Source organism: Hypomesus transpacificus, chromosome 3 (genome assembly GCF_021917145.1).
Source record: "Hypomesus transpacificus isolate Combined female chromosome 3, fHypTra1, whole genome shotgun sequence".
Lineage (NCBI taxonomy): Eukaryota > Metazoa > Chordata > Actinopteri > Osmeriformes > Osmeridae > Hypomesus > Hypomesus transpacificus.
In genome coordinates this window covers 13,016,872-13,043,839 of record NC_061062.1, presented here as the reverse complement: position 1 = coordinate 13,043,839, position 26,968 = coordinate 13,016,872, and the positions used below count along the sequence as shown (strand labels likewise).

General features: G+C 42.9%; 2 protein-coding genes and 1 long non-coding RNA gene across 4 annotated transcripts; all 3 read left to right on the top strand.

Moving 5' to 3' along the window:
* The first annotated feature begins 249 nt into the window (after nt 1–249).
* LOC124464888 (procathepsin L-like) lies at nt 250–5,007 on the top strand. The gene is made up of 9 exons (XM_047016796.1): nt 250–357; nt 658–758; nt 1,429–1,571; nt 1,755–1,955; nt 2,282–2,473; nt 2,793–2,958; nt 4,293–4,398; nt 4,548–4,669; nt 4,782–5,007. The coding sequence occupies exons 2-8, from the start codon at nt 659–661 to the stop codon at nt 4,645–4,647; spliced, it is 1,008 nt and encodes a 335-aa protein (XP_046872752.1). The 5' UTR covers nt 250–357; nt 658; the 3' UTR covers nt 4,648–4,669; nt 4,782–5,007.
* Nucleotides 5,008–5,602: 595 nt separating this feature from the next.
* On the top strand, nt 5,603–17,352 carry LOC124489317. Its single transcript, XM_047051974.1, has 18 exons — nt 5,603–5,612; nt 5,717–5,843; nt 6,337–6,461; nt 6,697–6,839; nt 7,000–7,071; nt 7,166–7,225; nt 7,386–7,427; nt 7,630–7,665; nt 9,032–9,082; nt 9,244–9,297; nt 9,618–9,653; nt 9,854–9,904; nt 10,029–10,072; nt 12,344–12,506; nt 15,021–15,140; nt 15,556–15,655; nt 15,806–15,948; nt 16,222–17,352. The coding sequence occupies exons 1-18, from the start codon at nt 5,609–5,611 to the stop codon at nt 16,267–16,269; spliced, it is 1,419 nt and encodes a 472-aa protein (XP_046907930.1). The 5' UTR covers nt 5,603–5,608; the 3' UTR covers nt 16,270–17,352.
* Nucleotides 12,720–14,714, top strand: LOC124466405. Of its 2 annotated transcripts, XR_006955938.1 has the most exons (5): nt 12,720–12,745; nt 13,642–13,737; nt 13,866–13,967; nt 14,140–14,197; nt 14,505–14,714. It is a non-coding gene; the product is annotated as an uncharacterized LOC124466405 (long non-coding RNA). The 2 variants fall into 2 exon arrangements; XR_006955937.1 differs by having other exon boundaries at nt 12,726–13,737.
* Nucleotides 17,353–26,968: the final 9,616 nt, after the last annotated feature.

Here is a 26,968-nt window from a genome sequence, read left to right as displayed (position 1 = left end):
GTTCTTTCTCTCTCTCTCTCTCTCTCTCTCTCTCTCTCTCTCTCTCTCTCTCTCTCTCTCTCTCTCTCTCTCTCTCTCTCTCTCTCTCTCTCTCTCTCTCTCTCTCTCTCTCTCTCTCTCTCTCTCTCTCTCTCTCTCTCTCTCTCTCTCTCTCTCTCTCTCTCTCTCTCTCTGTTTCCTCCTTCCATTCTCCAGTCTTCCTCATGCCAATGTTTATGACCGACAGACCGTCGAGCACCTGACACACTGCGATATAAGTGTGTATCTGTATATATAAGAGCAGCACCCAGACAAAATCTCTATCCATTGCAGGTGGTTTCTAGACGTGTTACCTCAACTTCCACCACAAACAGAAAGGTAAGCAGCAGCCAGACTTCACACTCACTACACATTCATATACATGAAGACACACATACACACTTAGTAATTTCCTGTAACTTTCAGATGTCGAGTGACAACAAAACCTTGATTGAGAAATGAGGAGAAAGAGAAATAGTTATAATCAAAGAGCTAGAATTAAACATTGAACTATTGAATCTTAAAAGTAATCGCCTGTGAGAAAATCAAGAAAGACAATTAGGGAGACTTTCAAATCTCAAACCCTTTTACCCTCTTATCTCTGTCAACCATTTTTGCCTCCTCTCCTGCCTCCACCAGAATGAAGCTGTTGGTTGTTGTTGCTGCCGTTCTGGTGGCGGTGAGTGCTGCCAGTCTCTCTTTGGAGGACCTGGAGTTCCACACCTGGACGCTGAAGTATGGTAAGAGACCTGCCGTCTCACACACTCCTCCACTCCTTATCTCTATGGGTCTCTTAAGGACAGACCTCTTCATCTTTCACCCAGTTTATTATTCTCTTGCAACAATATTGTCTTTGTAGGGAGTCAGATGGCTGAGCGGTGAGGGAGTCGGGCTAGTAATCTGAAGGTTGCCAGTTCGATTTCCAGCCGTGCCAAATGATGTTGTGTCCTTGGGCAAGGCACTTCACCCTACTTGCTTCAGGGGGAATGTCCCTGTACTTATAAGTCGCTTTGGATGAGAGCGTCTGCTAAATGATTAAATGTATTGGCAGAAGAACAGCAGATTTTGTGGTGTGCCTCAGACAGCCACAGTGTTGTGATTTAAATCTTGATTCACTAAACACTGGGGAACCTCCTGCCGCTAAATCATGATCTTTACATAACTGCTACATCCAATGCTCTGTTTTACCTGAAATAAAAAACCATTAAAACGCACTCTTGTTTTGAATATTGCTAACCAGTTATGGATAGAGGTATAAAAGACCAGACCTACACCTGGTCCAGCTGGAGGACATACAGCCTCGTTTCACTGCTGATTTCAGAAGTTAAATTATATAAACTGATCTTAGAATGTAACAAGCTGGTCTTCTGACAGTTGATTTTGTTTGTGTGTGTGTTTGTGTGTGTCAAGGAAAGATATATACCTCCCCAGCAGAGGAGGCCCAGCGGAGGCTCACCTGGATCTCCAACCGCAAGCTGGTGCTGGTCCACAATATGCTGGCAGACCAGGGCATTAAGTCCTATTATCTGGGCATGACCTTCTTTGCTGACATGGTGGGTTGTACTCAGTAGAGCCAAACAAATGTAATAATTTAACTTGTTTATCTTTGTAGGTGTATGAAACATATTTGGATCTGAGCTCTCAATGCATGAAATCTCATCTTCTCACTGAGGATTTTTTGGGTCATTTTTGTCTGATGATGCTCTGTGGTTCAAACACTGATTGTACCCTTCCAGGAAAACGAGGAGTACAGACGTCTCATCTCCCAGGGCTGCCTGGGCTCCTTCAACTCCTCCGCCCCACGCAGAGGCTCCACCTTCCTCCCACATGCAGGGGGCGACGCTGAGCTGCCCAACTCTGTGGACTGGAGGGACAAGGGCTACGTGACCGATGTCAAGGACCAGAAAGACTGTGGCTCGTGCTGGGCTTTCAGCACGGTAAGACGTTGATTGAGGGAGGGAGGGAAGGAAATGGATGAAGATATGAGATGGCTAGGAGGTGGAAGGGAATGAAAGAGGAGCAGTGTGGGGCCCTCAGCAAGGTGTGAGAGGGGTAGGAATGGATGGAGGGAAGAACCACTGTAGGGTTTGGGTGAAGGAGGGGCAAGGTGAAAAGGCTTCCTTCATACATAAATACATTATATTGTGTATGGTATGTTATTTACTGTATATTTATGTATATCTTACCTTTCCCACTTGTTCACCCATTGGCCAATTCCCTATCTCTCTTTCACTCTTTCCCTTTTTCTATTTCTCCCTCTCAGACGGGCTCCTTGGAGGGACAGACTTACAGGAAGACCCAGAAGCTGGTGTCTCTCAGCGAGCAGCAGCTGGTGGACTGTTCCGGTAGTTATGGAAACATGGGTTGCATGGGCGGCCTCATGGACCAGGCCTTCCAGTACATCAAGGCCAACGGAGGCCTGGACACTGAAGATTCATACCCCTACGAGGCTGAGGTGGGTGGTGGAAACACACACAGACACGCACACTCCTCATTCAATCATAGACACACACGAAACAGTGTGCAGGACCAGACTCCAGTGTTAAGTTAATTGAAGTTTCGTTGACGCAGCACAATACAGACATCTAGTGGATAGCTTTGGTGATACACCTCTGCACCTAAACTCTCCACATCGTACTCCAAACACTTGATTTAATAATATTCCCATACACACTTACAGAAGGATTAGATTGTGATATTCTGTTAAATAAAAAATTACACAAAACACACCATCCACTTAATAGTTGAACAAACATGAACTCTTCCACACCCAGGATGGCCAGTGCCGTTACAAGCCCGAAAGCATTGGTGCTACCTGCACTGGCTTTGTGGACATTACATCCGGTGACGAGAGCGCCCTACAGGAAGCTGTGGCTACCATTGGACCTGTGTCTGTTGCCATTGACGCAGGACACTCCTCCTTCCAGCTTTACGAATCAGGTTAGAGATACAGATACAGTAACTGGGTTATCAGATTGAAGTGACCTCTAGCACAAGCAAATGTGTGTCAAAGTACATGACTTTGCCATGTCGTCTGAAAAGATCAGATTAACTGATGTGAACACCCCATAATGTTCAATTCATAAATTAGTCACATGCACAGTGTCCCTTAGACATTAACAAACTTTGATTGAAGCAGTAGTTTTGTCAGTATATGGTATTTGTGTGTGGTTGTGGACAAATACCATATACTGCACCAACAATGTGTTGGTGCTGTGTTTCCTCTAAGACAACACTGTACCTTGTACAACAAACAAAGTTCTAACCCTAACCCTATATTTCAGAGAAGGTTAATATTATAGTCTGATAGCTAATGTAATCTTTTCGTCCTATTTCCCCTAAAGCAATAAGGTTAGGCTACTTAAAGACACCTTCCACTCATAAAGTAGGCTATGTTCTAAATGGCATAAATGCTGGCAATTAATAATTGACGTAACAACTTATTGTAAATGGTCAGCCTAGCCTATCAATTAAGGTACTCGAAAGCATGTACACTGTCTGCTTCATTTGATATTGACAGGTTAAGCATTCTGTAGCAAATAATAACAATAAAACCAAATAAAACTACTTCAGCATAATAATACACCTAAAATACAAACGTGAATAAGGGCATTCAGCAATCGCTATCAAATCAATAGACGTGCAATTTAGATAGCAGGGGAAAAATACAAACAACGAAAATCACAAGTTAACTTAATTTGCAAGAACTATAGACTAAAACAAGAACAGGCTTAAATGAACTGACAACATAAGTTATATGCCTTACAGTTCTCAAGGACGCACACACACAATCTCAACTGTGGGAGTAAGGTGGCTGAGCGGTTAGGGAATCGGGCTAGTAATTAGAAGGTTGCTGGTTCAATTCTCGTTGTGTGTCCTTGGGCAAGGCACTTCACCCTACTTTCCTCGGGGAATGTCCCTGTACTTACTGTAAGTCAGTCTGGATAAGAGTATATGCTAAATGAAATGTTTTAAACGTAATGTAAATGTAACTGCGGTGTGCAGCGCATGTCCGTGCTGTTCTCCGACATGACCTCTAACAACCACTGCTGATAGACAGCCTGTTGTACAGCCCTATTTCTGATACCGTGGCGGCATAAATTTAGCCGTGGCGGCAAAATCAACATAGAGGAAACACTGAGGTAGTAGTGTTGGTGCTGTGTGTTTGGGGACAAGGTAGTAGTGTTGGTGCTGTTTGTTTGGGGACAAGGTAGTAGTGTTGGTGCTGTGTGTTTGGTTGACACTTAGTGGTTGGTTGTTGGCTCCTCTCCCAGGTGTGTATGATGAGCCTGACTGCAGCAGCTCTGAGCTGGACCATGGTGTTCTGGCTGTGGGCTATGGCACTGACAACGGACAGGACTACTGGATGGTGAAGAACAGGTAACACACACATACACAAACACACACACAAGTCAAGAGACCCATTTTAAAATGCTGATGTTTCCAACAATGGATTGACAACTATTTTTCTATCTCTCTTGAAAGGTCTCACTAAGTTGTAATATGTCTTTGCTTTGGGTGGTGTCTAGCTGGGGCTTGAGTTGGGGATCCAAGGGCTACATCATGATGACCAGGAACAAGCAGAACCAGTGTGGCATTGCCACCGCAGCCAGTTACCCTCTGGTCTGAGGGGAAGTCTGGAAAAATGCAGGTGAATTCTGCAGGGAAACCAGTGGAGCTCCAAAAGAGGCAGCTCTTTAGACATGAAGACAAATAAAACGCCCCTGTACTGACTACATACGTGTATAATGTTGCCTTCGCAGATGATTCAGGAGCACCACTACGTAAGATCCATGGAGGAGAAGATTAAATAAATAATTCAATGTAATTTCATAGAAATTTATAGCGGACTAATTCATGTAAGTAGGCAGTCTTCCTAGTCCCTTCTCCATACCTCCAGTAGACATGTATGCACTTAAAGCCATATGGGCACCCAAACTGTACTGTAAACTTCATGAATGGAATTAAATGCAGAGATGTAAAACTTTAGAAAAACGTGTCGTTTTGTGCACATGCTGGCTGTTGAATGATTGTCCGATACATATTGTAGACAGTTCATCTGCGTGGTGTGCTTAAACTGAAATAGAAGAGGATTTAAAAGTAAGGTTACAGAAAGTGTGTGCTTAGTGGATTGATTGTACTATGTCTTGGGCCTCGCCTATTCAATGAAAGCCATTCCCTTGTTTAACCAGGCTCAGTCTTTCATGTCTGTCAACAAACCATATGTCACCTCTAGGATCTGGAAAAGTACCTTGGCAGGACCTGAGAGGAACACGATGCCTATAAACACACAATGCTATTGTAGTAACATACAGATACACTTACTACTTGACTGATTATGAATTGATGATAAACGTTTTGTACATAGGCGTAATTCTATGGGGGGACAGGGGGACACGTATACTGTATGATTATGCGGGCAATATCCATGTGACTGCTAGTACGTCTTTCTTTCCAGCTCCGAAAAAATCCCGGCCGGTCCATTTCCCAAATCCATTCGACTTGACTTACACTATACATTAACGAAACCTATTTCTCCTGAAATCCAGGTCATGTTTTCCCTATACCTTTGTACTCCTGTGCACTGTCAATGAGTGAGTTACGAGCACAAAATCAAACAGACATTTGGTACATATTTATGGATGGTAAATATCCAGTATTTGGCAAACATAAACCCTTATATAATTAATTTCACTAGAATTTCGAATTGTAGAATATGTGGGTGTGACTGAGAACTATAAGAACAGGAGAACCATTGTGAACCATCATATTCACTCACTGGTCATCATCTTCACATACTGCTTCAGTTCCATTTGGAGAGCAAGGTATGGTATGCCTTTTTAGTGCATCTGTGATTGTTTAGAGGAGAGACAGGAGGGACCGAGGTAGAGCAAAATGTAAATACCCATGGATACAATACCCATATAACTCTACAGTAGACAGGGGTAGTGGTACATACCGTAGGTTGGTGGTTGGTATATAGATTCAGGGGTAGATACAGTAAGTGAGGGTGTATATGTGATGAATTACATATTGTGTGAACAGGTGCAGTGGTTGTTATATAGAGTTGATAGCTGAGAGTTTACAGGTTCAGGGGTAGACAGGTTAGAGTAGACAGTTTCAGGGGTATATATAGGGAAGATAAGTGAGGGTGTGTAGGTGCAGGGGGCTAGATATAGGTAGATAGGTGGGTGTGTACAGGTGTAGGGCAGAAGGAGTAGGTATAGGGTAGATAGGTGAGGGTGTATAGCTGCAGAGATAGCTAGTCGATAGATGATGAGTAGGCAGGCTTTGTGTGAAATGTCTCTGTCTCTCCAGGATGCAGTCTGTGGTGCTCCTGGTGGTCCTGGTTCTTTCTGTGGCATTTGTCGTCTCCAAACCAGTAGCCAATGATGGTGGGGCGGATGTAGACAATGGGTTTGAGGCCTGGAAGACTCAGTTTGGTGAGATGCTCTCAACACTCCTGATTCAGTATAACATTTAGAGTAAAAAAATTGGCTGATGAGTACTATTCTTTCACGTGAACTTTTACAATTTCAAAATCTGAAAATGAGGCAATTATATCGGCAATGAAATTCAGGTACCATGTCATCAATTCACCTTCCAGTAATACCTGTAAGGCAGAAACCATATTTGAAAGTCTTAGATGTTCATTCAGACCAGCTGTGCTCTTTACAGGGAAGAGTTATACATCAGCAGAGGAGGAGTCCAGACGGAAGTCTATCTGGTTGGTCAACAAGAAAATGATTGAGGAACACAACAAGCGAGCTGATAATGGACTGGAATCCTACACAATGGGCCTCAACTTCTTCTCTGATTTGGTAAACAAGATCGTTGGTTCCACAACTTTCACAGATATACAAGCAGGTTTTCCTTAAAAAAAAAAAGAAGAATATTCATGCTTCCAAATTCTTCTAAGATGAACACTACTGAAGATGTTTTAATTTTCCTGAGTGTCTGTGTTTTTCTTACTTTCTATAGGAGAGTAAGGAGATCCCGATGGGTCTCAAGCCACCTCAAGGAGCCTCTTCCAGTCCGCTTAACAAACAGCTGGTAAAGGTTATCCTCAGTTTCCTGTATGTGTGTATATTTATGTGAGATGTCATACAGTATTAATGTCACTTCCTGTTTCAATATGTATGTATAGAGTCTAATACGTGTAAGAAGGTCAAGAATAGCACCTCCCCGATGGCCAACTGGCAATAAGGTCTGAACCGATATCCTGCACTCATTGGTTCATGAATCCAAAGCTAAACTCTTGCTTGAGCGTTAGTTATTTTGTGTTTGAATTACTTGATAAGTGCCTCTGAAGTGCCCGTAATGTCTGAATGTTTTGCTATTCTCAATGTTTCCATTTTGACAAACAGCCAAATAGGCAGAGGCCCCGTCATCCACCCCCGCACCGCATGGTACGATCCACCTCAATTTGAACAAAAAGTTTATGTCGCGATCATTCTTGTCTATTATAAATTTTGAGATGCACTTTATAACTACCCTCTAATGTGACCCATAGCCAGAACTTTATCAGGGGAATCAAGTCAAACATATGACAGGGTTCTCGTCACATTGGTGTTTGAGTTGTACCTGATTATCCCCGCTTTTTTTCCACAGCTTCCGGAAGATGCTCACCCACCCCCATCCGAGATAGTATGATCCACTCACTCTCCTTCACACACTCCCTAAAACAGGGGTACTCAATTAGAAACCCAAAAGGGTCCACTCACCAAATTTCCATTCATTCCAGGGTCCGGAACAGTGATGGTTTATCTTTCTGGCCCTTACCTCAGAGTTCTGGGGTTAATTTTGTTCAAAGTGTCCATGCTTTGTGTCATAGTGACATTTCACATGACCAATTTTAACAAGGGCAACCGTCTCCTTGCACACATCGCAATTTTCGGAATAAACCTTTCGCCTTTTGTCGTGCTTAGAGCACGCCCTGATTTTCGCTAGGAAGAAACAGGTACCGTTAGCAAATCGATTAGCCTGGGTTGCTGCGAATGACACACACAACTTGCGTGACCCACAGAGGTTGTGGCCAACGTTGAGTGAGTGAGTTGTCATGGTGATTAGTTATAACAGCTCCTGAATGGACCTTGGGATTGGACATGGACGATAGAAACCACATCTAGTAGGAACAAAATATTATCCCTGGTCCTAACCAGACACTCTTACATTTCATTTTTACACAGAGGGTCTGGGATCCAAGCGTCAACTTCCTTGAAAGCGGGTACTCTGCTGAAGTTTAAAACTATTGGATCTGCCCAGAGCCACTCTGATCTGCCATAACCAATCGCTACGTTTCGCCTTTGCCAACTCCTTCACCACTACTGCGAAGGAGCTAGCTGCCGTAGCTGGAAAATCAAATGGGCTAGTTTTGTTGGTGGCCACAACATCATGGCCACCAACAAAACTTAGCAAAGATTGTTCTTGCTCCGGCTTTAACTTTTGGATATTCGGCAGCGTCGCCACAACAGACCGAATGGCTTCGCTCGCATCTTTCTCCGCCGCCATTACTGAACTACAACTCAAACTAGCGCACGGCATCAACGTCATCGTTCTCAGCCAATCCCGCCTTTCGCTGATTGGCCCAACAAAAAGTTGATTTGAGAAAACCGACTTATGTGCTGAATTCCCAGACCTAGTACAGAAGCTAAATTTAAATTGAGTTGAAGTACGTAGGAGGGCAGAGCCAGGCTAACAAATTATAGGCTATAGCGCGTAATCACGCACCAATGAAAACTAGCTTGGATCATGACTAAATTAGAATGTTGATTTTGTTTTTGGTCCAAATTGTATTGGGTCCGGGTGTGGATCCGGACCGGAGTCCGCCTATTGAGTAGCCTACCTACCCCCGCCCTAAAATTATACATCAAAAAATTTATACAAAATAGATGCGAAACCTTTGAAATCAATACAAACCAGATTGCATATCTATTCTAAACATATTTATGATCATAACACTAATAACCTTTTGTGACAAAACATTTTTGTGTGTGCCTGCCCTGTCTAACAGCCCACAACACCTGAGCCCGCAACACCTGATCCCATACGATATGACGAGAAGGTATGGCCTTACCCACTTATAAAAGCTCTTTAATCCATACATCCACAGCACATCTTGTTCTAACACAGTCATGATTAAAGAAACCCCCTTTGCTTTCTCTTCATCGAAGTAGAACTGTTGCCTGCTAATATTGTGTATGATCAACTGTTTTTTTCTGAAAGGAGCACCTTTTCCCACACCACCTGAACAACCATCCATTCCATTCACATGAAAAGGTAGGACCATGGCCCACTTACCTACATTTCCATCTATCCATCCATTTTCACTTGCTGGCTTGATAGACTCACCCTCACCTTCTCTTTCTTTCATTCTCCCAGTTGCTCTCTGTCTTCCTGCAATGTTATGATCACACCAGTCTGTTAGAAATAAAAATACTACTTAGATTGAACGGTGTACAATATGATGAACCCACCTTTAATGTGACCTCTGGCAAACAGCCAGAATTTCATCAGGGAAATCAAGTCAAACATATGACAGGGTTCTCGTCACATTGGTGTTTGAGTTGTACCTGATTATCCCTGCTTTTCTTCCACAGTTTCTGGAAGATGCTCACACACCCCCATCCGAGATGGTATGATCCACTCACTCTCCTTCACACACTCCCTATAACCATACATCACACAAACCACAAACAAATGATAAAAAATAGATGCAAAACCTTTGAAATCAATACAAACCAGATTGTGTATCTATTTTAAACATATTTATGATCATAACACTAATAACCTTTTGTGACAAAACATTTTTGTGTGTGCTTGCCCTGTCTAACAGCCCACAACACCTGAGCCCCCAACACCTGATCCCATACGATATGACGAAAAGGTATGGCCTTACCCACTTATAAAAGCTCTTTAATCCATACATCCACAGTACATCTTGTTCTAACAGTCATGATAGAACTGTTGCCTGCTAATATTGTGTTTGATCAACTGTTTTTTTCTGAAAGGAGGACCTTTTCCCACACCACCTGAACAACCATCCATTCCGTTCACATGAATAGGCATGATCATGGCCCACTTATCTCCACTCTGATCCCTCCATCCATTTTGTCCCTTAGATGGCAATATAAACACTCTCACTTTCTGTCTTGCTCTCTTCCACGCTCTCTATCTTCCTGTCTTTCTCTCACCATCCCTTGCTCTCTTCTTATCTATTATTCCCCTGTATCTTTCTGGAGCATTACATGGAGCACCCTCCACGTCATCCTTCCTCATCCTAACAAGAAGCCTGACTTTGTTGTGTGAAACATTTGGGAACTAGCTTGGCCCATTGTGTCATGTTGTAAACACACTGATCGTTCAATGTGCTGGTCAATGTTTGGATGTGAAATTTTAATAAAATATATATGCATGTTGATGTGTAAAATATGATTTCAACATTTGGAACAAAACCTTGTTTGTCGTTACACTTCCATAATGCCCTTTTTTTAACTTAAATGCAATGTTGCCTTTGTCATAATCTCATCAAATTGTATTTGTATACTCTTTTTTACAAGCAATGTCAGAGATTCACATGAGCCCTTAGAACTGCAGAACCGAACAAAGATCCTGTACCCCCCTCTTTTTTAAGTAGCCTACACTACTTGTAATAAGAGTTTTCGTACACAGTCTGAAATAATTTAGACTGAGTAAGGACATTCTGAATTATTTCCTAAACGGTCCCTCATATGCTTACTCAAGGCACAAAGATGTTTTGATAACCTCACGCGGTTAATCGTAGGAGGGGCTACATATCGTAGGAGGCTACAGTAGGCTACTGCTTGAGTTTTCAGAGAATGTTCATGCATTACGAGCACTCGAAGTTAGAATAAAAAATAACTAGTGCTGTCAGTTTAACGCGTTATTAACGGCGTTAACGCAAACCCAAATTAACGGCGTCAATTTTTTTATCGTGCGATTAACGCTCTTTTTGGCCTAGCAAACTTTTTTTTTCACATGCTGTTGCAACAACTACCGAAGTTAGAAAAACTATCGGATCTAGCTAGACCGGACACAAAACAACAGGCACGCCACACACTTGTTTGGCTTGCGATCCGGCTAAAGCGTAGTAGCAGAGCCCGTTTACGGATATGAGACATTCTCTGGTAGTAGGTTAACTTTACGTTTTGAGTGGATGGCGAGCGCGAGACGCCGAAATGGATGCCAATAAGATTCTGAATGGAAAGTTTACTTTTAAAAAGTTGCCAAATGGTTCCATTGACAAGACCAAAGTGATCTGTGTGTTTTGTCGTTGTAAAATGAGCTATCATTGCAGCACGTCCAGTCTGAAATACCACTTGATGGCCAAGCACACAGAGGATGCAAATTCTCCGCCCCCTCGTCAAAGCCAGGCGATTGCAATGTTGTTTTCAATAACAAAAAATATTTGCACGAACCAATCCGAACCACTTTTCCATGTTGATAAGAGCATTAAAATTTGAAAAAAGAATGGGACAAAAAGAAATCAAGGGACATTTAGAATAGATAGAAATAGAAATGTGCGATTAATTGTGATTAATCGCAAGTTAACTATGACATTAATGCGATTAATCGCGATTAAATATTTTAATCGTTTGACAGCACTAAAAATAACGCATTTAATTCCAATCCTACTGCCAATCTGAGAGGATTTCCGAATTATCAGGCTAAAATCCAAGGTAGGGTATAATTTTTTTTTAATGCAATTGGGCTTTCGCTAACAACACAACGTTTACTCACATTGACTTCAAGAAGTCAGTGTGATACATCCACATATGGCGTGAAAATAGTGCCAAGAGAGCGAGCCCTGTAAAAACGATTTGTAACTTGCAAAAAAGATTTGTGTCTCTGTAGAAAATGATTCGTGTACTTGCAAAAAAAGTTGTGTCTCCGTAGAAGAAAAAGATATGTGTACTTGTAAAAAAAAAGTTTTGTGTCTCCGTAGAAGAAAAAGATTTGTGTAGGCCCTACTTGTAAAAAAAAATTGTGTCTCCGTAGAAGAAAAAGATTTGTGTAGCCTACTTGTAAAAAAAAGTTTTGTCTCCGTAGAAGAAGGCGGGAACACTGCTCCCAAAACCATCTAAGCCAATCAAATATAGCCATTTCTGTGTCTAGTATCATTGGACATTTTCGTCTTTCGTCGATTTTTCGTCGAAGTACACAAATTTTTTTCTTCTACGGAGACACAAAACTTTTTTTTGCAAGTACACAAATCATTTTCTACAGAGACACAAATCTTTTTTGCAAGTTACAAATCGTTTTTACAGAGCTCGCTTTTCTGGCACTAATTTCACGCCATAAATAGCCCCCCAGCTGTGCTCTTTACAGGGAAGAGGTATGCATCAGCAGAGGAGGAGTCCAGACGGAAGTCTATCTGGTTGGTCAACAAGAAAATGATTGAGGAACACAACAAGCGAGCTGATAATGGACTGGAATCCTACACAATGGGCCTCAACTTCTCTGATTTGGACTGACTACGACCAGAGATCCCGCTTGGTATCCAAAGCAGAACCAAAATGTCAGAGCATTTTAAATTCTGAATTCGAAATGGGAGGCAAATGTTTTTTTTTTAAGTCGCCTTTCCGTTCTAAAAAGCCTTTGAAAATGTCATTGACGTCATACACATCGTACGACCAGAGCTACTGCTTGACGGCAAGCTCTGGTTACTTCCACTTTTCTCTCGAGGCATCGACAACACAGCTGACAGGTTAGGCTCTCCCTGTCAATACACATGCTAGAAAGAGTTTTGGCTGGCTAATGTTTTTGCTAATGTTGCTTATGCTTATCAGCATTCGTTAGCAGAATGCTAGCATGTTATGGGCAAAAAGTAAAGTACAGATACTAAAGTAAAGTACATATATCCCAAAAAACGACTTAAGTACAGTAATAAAGTATTTCTACTTCGTTACAATACAACACTGGAAATCGGTGCAAAGTAAATGTCGGCCCACAACACTCTGACCTCTTCTTTCCATGGTCAAAACAATGACAATACAGGGTCTGATTCTGTTTTTTCCAGCTGTTATGGCAGCCACGAACTGCACAGTTGACACTGGGCATCTCTATTAGCCTTAAATTAGTACCAGAGCCTGTTTAAGACATTCTCTTTTAGTACCGTTATAAAGCGGAAAGTAAACCGGAAATGAGAATACGCGGATGGCCGCTCCCATCGTGACTTCAAGAATAAGGTGAATAGGAAAGTCCTAAGATCCCAAAGGGACTCAACCCCCTTCAAGCAGTACCTCGGCTTGATGAGATACAGTTTACAATTTAAATATGTGTGTGTGGCACAAAACAGAAGAACACCCACAACAAACCAAAATATTATAGAACTAAAAAACCTTGTCTAACAAAACATTCTAGGTTCTCTCTGCCTGACAGCCCACAATACTTGTTGGAAAGGTATGGCCTTACCTATATAACACTTTCATCCAGCCATCCATTAATCCATCATCTTTTTCTGATATAAACGTGAATAAATGAACCCTTGCACTTTCTTTCTCTCTTGTTCTTAATTTTATTTTTTAATTCTTTCTGTAACTTTTGTTCTCTCCATACAAATGTAACTGTTACCCACTTGTACTGTGCTAATTTGACTTTTAGAACTGTATTTGCTCACGGAAAACATCTGAGCCGGACACTGACACAACCACACTTCCCTCCACGGACAAACTAGACAGAGAGTTTGGTAAAAATTTGGTACTAAAACCTTCTGTATAGTAACAAATAGCTGCACTTCAAACCCGTACTATTGAATCATGTCACCGTCATGCCCATGTTTGAATAATCTCAATACAAATACCTGATGGTACCTTTTTTTTTTTAAGAGTAAAGCTGACTCAGAGGGCCCTTAAACCCGCAGGGAAGACCTACGCTAGTGCTGAGGAGCAGGCCAGGAGGAAGCAGCTGTGGTTGAGACCAAAAAGATGGTGAGTGAGCACAACATCCGATCTGACAAAGGCCTGGAGACCTACACCCAGGGCATGACCCAGTTCTCTGACATGGTAGGTGACAAGCAGCCTGTTTGACCAGACAATCTGCTGTGGTCAGTAACGAAAAATACGTAATTGTTGCTGCGTGTCTTTTATCAACTTTCTATAGGACTGTCATGAGCTCCCATGTTGACTCATCCTTTCAAGAAGTACCTCGGCTTGATGAGGTACAGTTTACAATTTAAATAGTGTGTGTGGGAGTGTGTGTGGCACAAAATAGAAGAACAAAGGTGACTGAGCACAACATCCTATATGACAAAGGCCTGGTCACATACAGCATGGGCATGAACCAGTTCTCTGACATGGTAGGTGACAAGCAGCCTGGTTGACCAGACAAACTGCTGTGGTCATCTTTCCTGACAAGTCATCTTTCCTGACAAGACCAATCTCCTATAGTACAGCATTAATCAAATCTCAAAGATTTCTCTCGCTCTCACTTTCTGCATTTTTATATCTATGTCTTTTTCTTTGCAGCTGCCTGGGGAGGTCTGCTGAATTCACCTTATTTCGTAAGCGTTGAATAAGAAGACCAGACTTTGACCACAGGACAGCACACTGCATAACACACCTTAATTCAATTTCAGCTCTGCGCACTCTGTAGTTTTTAGGCTACATTAAGAAGCTCTCACAGCAATGACCGCTTTCTTTTCAGCTGGGATATGGCTAGGATGGGCTTTAATGATAACCAAGCAACTGTCTTGTTGAATACATTGTAATTGAATTAATAAACTTAAGAATAAAGGGTTGTTGTGACTGCAACAATGTGAATTATTTATACATTTGGAATAAAATGTATTTTCTGCAGTTTGTTAGTGCTCCCTTTGGAAAGGTCCATAGGTTTATATTTAACACCCATTAAATTAATTTGTGGTGTTGTTTTCAGTATAGACACCTGGCTTCAGAGAAGGGGACGGGACTTGACCAGAAATATGATGACGAGCTAAAACAGGAGGGGCTAAAACAGTAACCAGGAAATGTGCTTTGAGTTAGATTATACTAGTCTATTTAAATAACGTTTGCGTCAACATACAATTACTCAGCGAAGAGCAAGGTCTGCGTTTTTTCGCAGTGGACTCTCTGTTACCGGTGCGAAAGACCTCCGAGAAAAAAGGTAAACTATCCCTGTTGTTACATTCCCATTACACAATACAGGCGCTAAGAATGGATAGGTACTGCTATTAACAAAGACGTTTTCATCCACCAAACTTGTCTAAACTAAATAAAAGCTACGTTTCAACGTGTCATAAGAACGGATTTCAGTTGATCAGTGTTGACAGAATCGTTTCGCCCTTTCGCCCGGCTGACATGGGCGGGGTTCTAGCGTAGTTTGTCTACGCAGTATCCTGATTTAGAATTCAGTTCTTTCAACAAACCATTTGTAAATCAATAATTTACTGCATACGAAAGAATGATAATGGCTTTTAAATCACATTTATTACAGTGTATTTTGAGACAGTAATTTACTAGTTTTAGTTTTACCGACTTTTTTGTAATGCTCACAACTTAATCTCTTTATTTCCCTGTCAGATTGAACATGGAGACAGAGACTTGTCCAGAACATCTGCCTAACCTTCAATCCACTGACGATCTAGACAGAGAGTTTGAAGAGTGGAAACAAAAATTTGGTACTTTATAGTAACAAATAGGTGCACTTCAAACCAATGCTATTGACACGTCACTCTCATGCCCACGTTTGAATAATCTGCATGCATAGGCCTATACCTGATGGTACCTTTTAAGAGTAAAGCTGACTCAGAGAGCCCTTAAACCCGCAGGGAAGACCTATGCTAGTGCTGAGGAGGAGGCCAGGAGGAAGCAGCTGTGGTTGAAGACCAAGAAGACGGTGACTGAGCACAACATCCTATATGACAAAGGCCTGACCACATTCACCATGGGCATAAACCAGTTCGCTGACATGGTAGGTGACTAGCAGCCTGGTTGACCAGGTAAACTGCTGTGATCACCTTTCCTTCCACATGATTATGATCAAACCTCCAGTCCGTCAGAACTGGTGATGGCAGGCAGAGAAATGCCTCAGAATAACCAACCTCACAGTCGGTAATGTCACTTAATGTTTCCTTTTTTCTACATCTCTTTCTCTATTGATCAGTCTCAAACTGTATTATATCTCTCATCTTCTAATTTTAAATGTCACATATCTCTCTCTGTCTGTCTCACCCTCCACCTCAAGCTGCATTATGAAGTCTGCTGTGGTCATCGGAGTTACCCCCAGAACTGATGAAGGAAAAAACCCTGATGATAGACAGTGGTAGCAGGGTCCTGAACACTGTGGAACCATTGTTAAGGACCTGGTATCCAGACAGACCTCCTTTACAGAGACACAGCGGCAATATCCTAGTCATGACCGGGCATGCAGGGGTCAAATATTGAATTAAATCCAACATATAAGTGTGTCGTATCGAAATCATTGTATATAGAAAATATATGAAATAAGAAACAAATGTAATGTGTCATTTGTAATATTTTCGTGAGACAACGTTCAATGTGTGGTGCACCTGAAGGTAAAGATGCTCTGAAAAGTATGAGAAACAAATATGTTAATGTATTAATTGATGTGCTACAATGTTAATTATTTATACATCTGGAATAAGATTTAAAATCTGCAGGTAGTTGGTTAGTGCTTCCTTTGGAAAGGTCCAATCGTTTTCTTTCCATTCAATCATTTTGCCGTGTTGCTTGTTTTATTATAGACCCTCCTGCACCTAAGCATTCTGCACACATTCAGTGTGTGTGGTTCTTGTTGATGTAACATTCGGAAGGTTTACCACAACATAGACCTGAACCAGATGTTGTCTCTTAGTCACAAAGATGGCAAAAGTACACATATCCTTCACTCAAGTAGAAGTACAGATACTCATGTTTGAAACGACTCTGGTTAATAGCATTTCAACAATTTCTCACGCTAAGAAATAAGGGATAAACTAGTCCGCTGTATACAATTAATGGACGAGGCGCAGGCTGTGGGAAGATGTCAGCCAATCATAGTTGTCTCGACTTATACAGAGTTTAGGTTATACATAGCAAGGACAGACATTTGTCAGACACTTTCAGCCATGTAACAGGGAGATCACATATTCTGTCGACAGATATCAGGTCCAGATGTGAAAAGTTTTGAGAAAAATATTAAAACCTTTCAAAACAGTTTTTTCAAAACTTTCTTTACAAAATATATATATATTTTCAAATAAGTTCAAGAATAAGTTATGCTAAATAATTGGAGTACAAATATATACTTGGAATTGGATCAAAAGACCCGGGGCTAGTACAAATACCCACTTAGTCATGACCGGGCATGCGGGTGGCAAATGTTGAATTCAATCAAACGTTAGTATCTTTTGAAACCAGTGTTTAATTTATTTTTTATGACATAAGAAATAAAGATTATGTATCATATGTAATATTTATGTGAGGCAAGGTTCAATGTTTGGTGTAATCGAAGGTTAAGATGATTTCAACAGTAAGTAATGAGGGACAAATATGTTTATTTATTAATGTGTGGATTAGTCGACCATCAGAGACCTACTGACTATTTATGGCCACTGTAAAATTGTTAGATATGCCCTTTCGGGTTCCTTTCCTGATTATCTGCTTCACTCGCCATATGCATCTGTAAGTGTCTGTTGTAATGTATTGTAAATGTATTTTCTGACGTTTGGACAACATTTTGAGGTACAAGCTTTTAGCTACAAATATAGTAAAGAAAGAGAGAGTACGTGAAAGAAAGTAACATGGACCAAACCACTAATGAAATGAGACAGGAGAAAGAGAGCGAGAGCGGGAGCAGGAGAAAAAGAGGACACAATGAAGTGAAACAAATTAATTGGTTTCGTTAAATCCTCCTTGAACAGTGGAAGGCAACGTTGTCTCACAAAAGGTCATTACCGGTAATCAATTTAAATCTGTTTTAGTCTACCCACAGAAACCAATTAAGAAATTTAATTTGGCCTTTCTGATTCACAGCCTATGCGTGGAGAGGCACCCGTAACAACATCAGGAGGTGTTGTTAGAAGCTAACCAAACTCATTGATCCCTCAGAAAAAAGGGAGGATAAGAGGGGTTGTAATATTCGATTACGTTTCTCGGGGTGGAGGACAAGCAACAGGAGCTTAAGGACTCTTTTCTTAAAGAATTTAGAAAATCTAAACTGAAAACTCTGTGGTATATTGGCCCTGTTGCTGAAAACCTCTGCACAGCCCTTGTCACATACAGTATATTCAGCAAATACTGAATTCATAATTTTGTCAAGGAGTCAAAATTGAGCTTTGTTGTTTTGAGCTGAACTATCATACACTTACTAGGAAATATACAATTCCTTCATTTGTCCACTAGGGGGAAACATCTGACTGCTTATAATGTTCACCATCAAAACTGTCAGCAGATCTAGTTCTACTCTTCACTGATAGACTGAGAGAACAGACCCAGGTCAACTTCTATTTACTCATCGACCTCTGGATTTGGTACTGTCTACTGCAATTTCAGATGATTTGCGTTAGTTTTTTGCAAGGAATGTTTTAGAAACAGCCAATTTCAATAGGCACGAGAAGTCAAGCCCAGATATGTACAGTATGTCAGATGTTTTCAACAATATTTAGCGATGGTCTGACACAGGCTGCTCCTTGAGGCGTCGGCTGCAGAGCTGCCTGTGGTCAACACATGGATAGGCTGGAGAGCTGGAGGGCCTCAGCTTAGTCACTGGTGACCGACCATGACTCCCTCGTATACACACCCACACACACACCCACACATTCCCAGCATAGCACGGGTGGACATCAGGAGACCCTGTCAACTAGAAGCTCCCGCATTGCTGGACACTTCAAAACGCCGTCTCGCATCCTCATCGATGAGTGATGCGCCATCAGCGTTTTGCTAACCGACGGTGTTGTCTTGCAATCTGGAGGGTTTGCTGTCTGACTGCGGGCCTCTGTTTGGAGGGAGGTGCCAGTCAGTCAGGCATGTCAGCCATCTTGGTTTGAGCAGCCGCTGTTCCTCATAAGCCACAGATGTGCTTCCTCATCAGCACGCTCACTCTTCGCCATCCTCCATTTCTTGTTGTGAGGGGGGAAATGAGATGCCGTCTGTGTTTGTCACTCTAATGGGGAACATGTGCAGAGGTGACAGACAGGAGCCCTCAACAGCACTCTCTCACACACACACCCACACACACACACACACACCACACTCACAATGAAGAAGCCACTCGTCCTCTTGACTTCCACTCTACAAAAGCTCACACACAAAACTCAAACACACAAACAAATGCACACACTCAATAGACATTGATAGGAACAATCTGTTCCTTGATCCAGAACATTGTACTCCTCCTTCCAGTCCTATCAGGGTAACTAGCACACACCTACGCTGACAGTGACAAGTGGTGTTCAGCCAGCAGGTAGAGAGATGGAAAGATGCAGAGATGGAGAAGTAAAGAGATAAAGAGGTAGATACAGAGGTAGATACAGAGGTAGATACAGAGGTAGATACAGAGAAAGAGAGATGGAGCGCTAGAGAGGTAGTAATGGAGAGTTAGAGAGATAACGGAATGGGGTGATGGTTTTGCTCAGGGTGCAGGTGAAAAGATGGAGAGAAGAAAAGAGGGAGGGAGAGATGCAGTGAGACAGAGATGCAGTGAGACAGAGAAGGAGGGATGCACTGAGAGAGAGACAGCGAGAGAGAGAGATGAGGAGAGATGCAAAGAGACAGAGACAAAGAGAGAGAGAGGGAGACAAGCAGTGAGAGAGAGAGAGAGAGAGAGAGAGAATCTCCAGGCAGCAGGGCTCACAGACGCTTCCCCATGTTGTCTTCATGTTTTATAGCAGCTGACATCTTTCCCCCACAAGAGCTGGCCTCACTTTTACCTGCTCTCACCTTCCTGTGTCTCCCCCTCTCCACGTCCTTCAGACTTCATCTTTTCTCTCTCTCTGTTACTCTCCCTCTCGCTTTCTCTCACTCCTTTAGTCCACTTTCTGTCTGTTTCCCATCTTTCATTTTCCCCTTTTTCCTCTTTCTCTTTCACTTGCTAACCGACCCCCCCCCCCCCCCCCCTCTCGCCCAGCCTGTTTTCTCAGCCTCTTTGTCATTTGTCGATGGCTAAAGTTAATAAGGCAATTAGAGCCTAATTAAAAGAGTCTTCAGAGAGAGGTGAGGTTGTGGGCAATGCACTGCAGCTGATGGAGCAATAAATGTACAACTGCAAAGCTCTGCTTGCTGTACACACACACACACACACAAACTCACACACACACCCACACGCACACACACACTCACAGCCCAGAACAAAGGCGAGACAACTCACCCAGTTGTCTAAGTTGACGGGTTGGTACAGAAAGCTTTGAAAATGTATGTTGCATGTATCTATGTCACGGCAAGACAGCAACAACAACCAACAACATGAAAGGGGAGGAGAGGGGAGGAGAGGGGAGGAGAGGAGAGGGGAGGAGAGGAGGCAGAACGGTGGCTCTGAGGACCAGTTCAGTCCCACTGGGACAGCAGCCCCACACACTGTGACAGACACAGAGACTGAGTTCTACTCAGAGGGCGGGATCAGTTAAGCCCCACTGTACTATGTGTGTTGGAGAGGGAAGGTGGAGATATAGAGATGGAGGTAGACATAGAGAAAGAGGGAGGGAGAGAGGGAGAGAGAGAGCTCTAGTGGGGGGTACAGAGAGAAGAGAACACCCTTCCTCCTCTTCTCCTCAGGCAGCAGAAGATGCATGTTCATTCATGTTTCGGGAGGGAGAAAAGGAGTGATATTAGAGCAAAAAAAAGAGGAGGGGAAAGGAAATAAGATAACAGGAGAGAGGAAAGGAGAGGAGAGAAGAAAAGTCAAAATCGAAGAGATTTATTATCATGTGCACAGTACAATAGGGTCATTCTGGATAATGCATTTCTTGTGACATGGCAAGCTAAGAAAGAAAGGAGAGGAAACGAGAGGTTGGGGGAGAAAGATAGGTTGAGGTTGACTGTGACTGTGGGTTGATACCTCCTGAGTTGGTCCTATTAGTGGGAATAAAAGCAGGCCAGGCCCAAGTTCCCTGGGGAAGACCAGGTCAGGACTGAAGCTACCTTCTTGGCCTCCCCACTGGTGATGCTGGGGGTAAAGGACTGGAGGTAGCTAGAGTTGAAAAGAGAGAGAACGTGTGAGAAATAAGATATTAAGAAGACTGACAGAAAGACAAACTAGACTAGAAAGACGAGAGATTCTCTCAAAAATGACCAAGCCTGGAGCACACAATCCATGCTAGCAAAACAGCGTCTGAAAGAAATCTTTACCCTTGATTTAGAAACCATTTAAGATGCATTAGCTCTCCAGTAATTACCTGGAACTTAATTATCACAATCTGCCACAGACCAGGACCAAACCGCTGAGCTTAAGTTGGAAGAGCTGGTAAATGGATTTAGAGTTAATTTAGGGACTCGGAGAGTGAAGCAGCCAGTGTGATGTTTGAAGCTACGAGTGTGGACAGCCATTCAGGAGAGACCTGAAGTCTCTCTAAAGAGCGGCAAACTTGCCTAATTTTAGTGCACACACTGGTGTGTGTCTGTGTGTGTGTGTGTCTGTGTGTGTGCTTGTGCGTGAGCTTTCCTTCAGAGTGGTGTGTGTTTTGTCATGTTTTTGTACTTCTGTTTGTAACCTGCCTAGGGTTGTTTTCATAACCTTGTTTATGTATAAATAAATACACATAAACACACATACAGACTGTACATCTACAGTGCCCTCCAAAAGTATTGGAACAGTGAGGCGAATTCCTTTATTTTTGCTGTAGACTGAAAACATTTGGGCTTGACATCAAATAATGAACGTGAGACCAGAGATCAACGTTTCAGCTTTTATTTCCAGGTATTTACATCAGGATCTGATGCACAACTAAGAAAATATCACATTTTGTTTGAATCCACCCATTTGTCATGTGATCAAAAGTATTGGAACAGATATACTTAAAACATATTTAAGTGAATAAGACTTAATATTTAGTTGCAAATCCTTTGCTTTCAATAACTGCAGCAAGTCTGTGACCCATTGACGTCACCAAACTTTTGCATTCTTTCTTTTTTATGCTTTCCCAGGCTTTCACTGCAGCCTCTTTCAGTTGTTGTTTGTTTTGTGGGGTTCCTCCCTTCAGTCTCCTCTTAAGCAGGTAAAATGCATGCTCTATAGGGTTTAAGTCAGGAGATTGACTTGGCCAGTCTAATACCTTCCATTTCTTGCCCCTGATGAACTCCTTTGTTGTTTTGGCAGTGTGTTTTGGGTCGTTATCTTGCTGCATGATGAAGGCTCTGCCAATCAGTTTGGTTGCATCTTTCCTTAAATTGGCAGACAAAATGTTTCTGTAGACTTCCGAGTTCATTTTGCTGCTGCCATCATGTGTTACATCCTCAATGAAGATTAATGAGCCCGTCCCAGAAGAAGCCATGCAAGCCCAAGCCATGACATTACCTCCACCGTGTTTCACAGATGAGCTTGTGTGTTTGGGATCATGAGCAGTTCCTTTCTTTCTCCAAACTTTAGCCTTTCCATCACTTTGGTAAAAGTTAATCTTTGTCTCATCAGTCCATAAAACTTTGTCCCAGAATTTTTGAGGTTCATCTCTGTACTTTTTGGCAAATTCCAGCCTGGCCTTCCTATTCTTCTTGCTAATGAGTGGTTTGCATCTTCTGGTGTAGCCCTTGTACTTTTGTTCATGAAGTCTTCTGCGAACAGTAGATAGTGATACCTTCACTCCTGCCATCTGGAGGTTGTTGCTGATCTCACTAACAGTTGTTTTAGGGTCTTTCTTTACAGCTCTCACAATGTTTCTGTCATCAACTGCTGATGTTTTCCTTGGTCTACCTGTTCGACGTCTGTTACTTAGTACACCAGTAGTTTTCTTCTTCTTCAGGACATTCCAAATGGTTGTACTGGCTATGGCCAATGTTTCTGCAATGGCTCTGATTGATTTTCCATCTTCTCTAAGACTCACAATTGCTTGTTTTTCACCCAAAGACAGCGCTCTGGTTTTCATGTTGTTTTCACCTCTGAATACAGTCTGCATAGACAAAACCTATCTTACCCAATCTGAACCTGAGTGTAGACATTCAGTGGTATTTATTGATTGAATAATGTATGTAATAGGACACACCTGGGCAACAAAACACACCTGTCAGTCACATGTTCCAATACTTTTGCTCACGTGACAAATGGGTGGGTTCGAACAAAAAGGTGATATTTTCTAATTTGTGCATCAGATCCTGATGTAAATACCTGGAAATAAAAGCTGAAACGTTGATCTCTGGTTTCACATTCATCGTTTGATGTCAAGCCCAAATGTTTTCAGTCTACAGCAAAAATAAAGGAATTGGCCTCACTGTTCCAATACTTTTGGAGGGCACTGTACATACGATGCATCTACATACAGTACCATATAGTATCTAGTCCCACAGAGAGATGGAGTCACAAAGAGTTCTTTGCGTGTGTGTGTGTTCTGTCACAGCAGATGGAATGACTATTTGGCAGACGGTGTAGGTGGCAGGGTCTGCATGTTCCTGGGTTCCTTAATGCGCTTGTGTGTTTGTGTGCGCACGTGTGTGTGTGTGTGTGTGTGGGAGGCTGTAGGTGGTGAGCGGAGCACTGTGCCTCCTTCCTCTAGAGGCCAGATGGTGTCAGGCCAGGGTGCTGTCCCCTGCTGATGATGTCATGCCTGAAGACAGCTGATGATGTCATGCCTGAAGACAGCTCCGCCAGGCTGAGAGAGCGAGAAAAGAGAGCAAAAGGAGATACAGAAACGCACGACGCAGGAGCTGCTACTCCCACCGTATGACCGGGAGCCACAAGTGGGGCTGATGCAGCGTACCACAGAGACATGACGACAGGTAAAGGTCATACGTGTCTGTTAATGAGAGTCTGTGTTCTACTATGTGTGTGTGTGGAGAGTCGGGCTAATTGAGCCTGCGGTCCTAGGTATGGAGGTATGGAGCCGGTGCACAAAGGCTGTGTGTGGAGCCGACGAGGGAGGAGAGAACAGAAGACGAGCGTGTCTCCTCTGTTCTCCGGCGAGTAAACGACGGGCGCCAGAGCGGAGGCTGAGGAACGAAATGAGGCCTGTGATGGACGCGGTGCCAGGCACACACTCGTCTGTAACGATATTTCCCCCTTCCCTCGTTCCTGGCTTGCTCCTCGATAGCCAATCAGCTGCTCGCACAAAGGAGGAATTAACATATTCCCTGGCACTGAACGGCTTCCTTAATTGCAGCTGCGTCAAGCCACGCGGCCCTCTCTCTCCCCCTCTCTTTCCGCTTCTCCCACCCCCTCCTTCAGTCTGCGGTCTCCCTCTATCTCCTCTGTTCGCCGTATCTTTCCTCTCTCTCCCCATCCTTCCTTCCGCCGCTTTCATCAGTAGGCTATTGTTGTGAGATGATGAAAAGGATAGAGATGGGGAGAAGGTGGCGGGAGGGGGAGGGGGGGGGGCTGAGGTTAGAGAGAAAGAGGGAGACAGGGGGACGGAGGAATAGAGACGGGAAAGGAGAAAAAGAGGGAGGGAAGGAGAACGAGTGTGTGGTGTGTATGTGTGGGGGGGAGGGGGGGTTATGGGGAGGCTGGTAGTACTGTGACAATGCTTGACACTTAGCAATCAGCACAGCTTGTGTGCTCAGCGGACTGAAAACGACCAGATACTGCAAGGTCTCGCTCTTTCTCTTCCTCCCTCGCTCTCCCACTTTCTCCATCTATTTCACGGTGTCTTTCTCTCTCTCTAATCTTTTCAGTGTACTCTTCTTCCATGTTCTTAACCTCTGTCTGTTTGTTCTCCTCAGCCTCTTCAGAATGGCACCTCTCATTGTACTTGATTGCAGAGATACGTGACGAAGGTGAACCACACTCACACTTCTATGTTCATCATGCCTGATTTCTGGAAAGGCAAGTTAATTCCCTTCTTTCTGTTTGGTCCAAACGACTGAAGAGAGAGAGAAGGCGATGGGGGAGAGAGAGAGAGAGATGAGACATCTCTGAGTATCTACATGTTCTCTTTCATCACACCTGGCTCCTAGAGAGGGAGAGCTGTCAATGCATGTCTCTGCATGGTTTAACCTTCTGACCACAGTCAACTGCTCTGTCCACACGTACCTACACCCATAGACACGTGTCTATATGACCCAAAAGCACCATCTGAAACAAGGCTAACTTTGTTCAAAGCCAGAAACAATAGTCCTGTTCCATTAATCTCTGGTCTGTCACTGATGGCTTTAATCATCATACGAGACCTCTCTGACTTGACCTCCATGATCATGACTGAGAACTCATCTCTCGCTTTCCAAGACAAGAACAGCCAGATGTCCATCCTTCAACTGGTGCCCTGCTGACACTTTCATTGTCTGTTGTGATAGTTTTGATTAGACAGTGAGGGATGATGACTCTTACAATAGTCTGAAATCATTCCAAATCTGCACATTCTTTCATCCTCTTCTCATCAGTTCATCTGGACTTAAGCTCCTCTCTGACTGTTTGTCACTTCTTTTCCCCATGCAGTCATCAGTTACTGGCAAATGCTTTCTCCTCTAATCTTTAAATCTCTCGTTTTAAAACGTAATTTTGTTATTTTAGATCCACTGTGCCTTGGTGGTTGTATGTGTGACGTGTGTGTGTGTGTGTGTGTGTGTGTGTAAGCTTTGTGTTCATACGTAGTGTGTATGTGTGTGTTTGTGTGTGCAAGATTATATGAGTGTTTGTATGAATGTGTTTTGTTTGGATGAATGTGTTTTGTGTACATGTGTGCATGTGTGTATGTAAGTTTGTGAGTGTGTGAGCATGGGTGTGTGTGTGTACGAGTTTGTGTGTGTGGTTGAGTACGTAAGGCCTGCACTAATAACCTCTTTAATAAAGCTTGACAGCATCTCTCTACGGGAGCCAAACGCTCATTAGACCAGGCTAACCAGTCCCTGGTAACACAACAACACACTTCTAGACAACAGGGTCATACATTACATGTTAATGGCTGAATACACACACACATATACACACACACGCACACACACGGCTCCATGGTTCTGTTTCATGGCCTTCTTGGTGGAACTGTGACTCTTTAGCTGCAAGTATCCTTGTCAAAACATTTCTTGTACATAAGAAATATAGACAGAATTATAAGGACATCTACAGTTAGAAAGAGACTTGCTGCACTATTAACATGGTGCCTGATGGACTCGTAACGCTACATTCTCACCGTTGCGTATTTTTACTGCCTGTGCTGCGCGTTTCAACGCAATTCCTTTGTATGATTGCATTTCACTTATTCACACATTTGGACATTTTCCGATACCATTTTTTGAACTTTTATGAGGACATTAAAGTTGAGAAAAGCTTGATTTGAAATGAGTACGAATGCGTAAGACAAATAATAACACTATCAGTCTGTGGCATCAACAGTTGGAGCGCGCCCCGAGCAGACTAACGCGCTATGGTGAAGACGCAGCGAGGCTCTTTCACCACATCAACTGCACAACCAGGTTTACAATACCACAACACAGAATACAGAGCAACAAAGACCTCGATGAAACACAAGGAAACACATTCCACATGAAACACATCCCACGTGGACCCGGTCTTTGAACATGATCTGCAAGTGTTCATGGTGTTATTACATTTACATTTAGTCATTTAGCAGACGCTCTTATCCAGAGCGACTTACAGTAAGTACAGGGACATTCCCCCCGAGGCAAGTAGGGTGAAGTGCCTTGCCCAAGGACACAACGTCATTTGGCACGGCGGGGAATCGATCCGGCAATCTTCTGATTACGAGCCTAACTCCCTCACCGCTCAGCCATCTGACTCCCTGAAGAGATATGCTGTTGTTCTATGGCCTAAATGACACATTTCTCATATTTATTGTTTACCCATCGAGCAATGGGGTTGATATGCATCGTAAAATGGGACAATAACAGCATTACAGCAG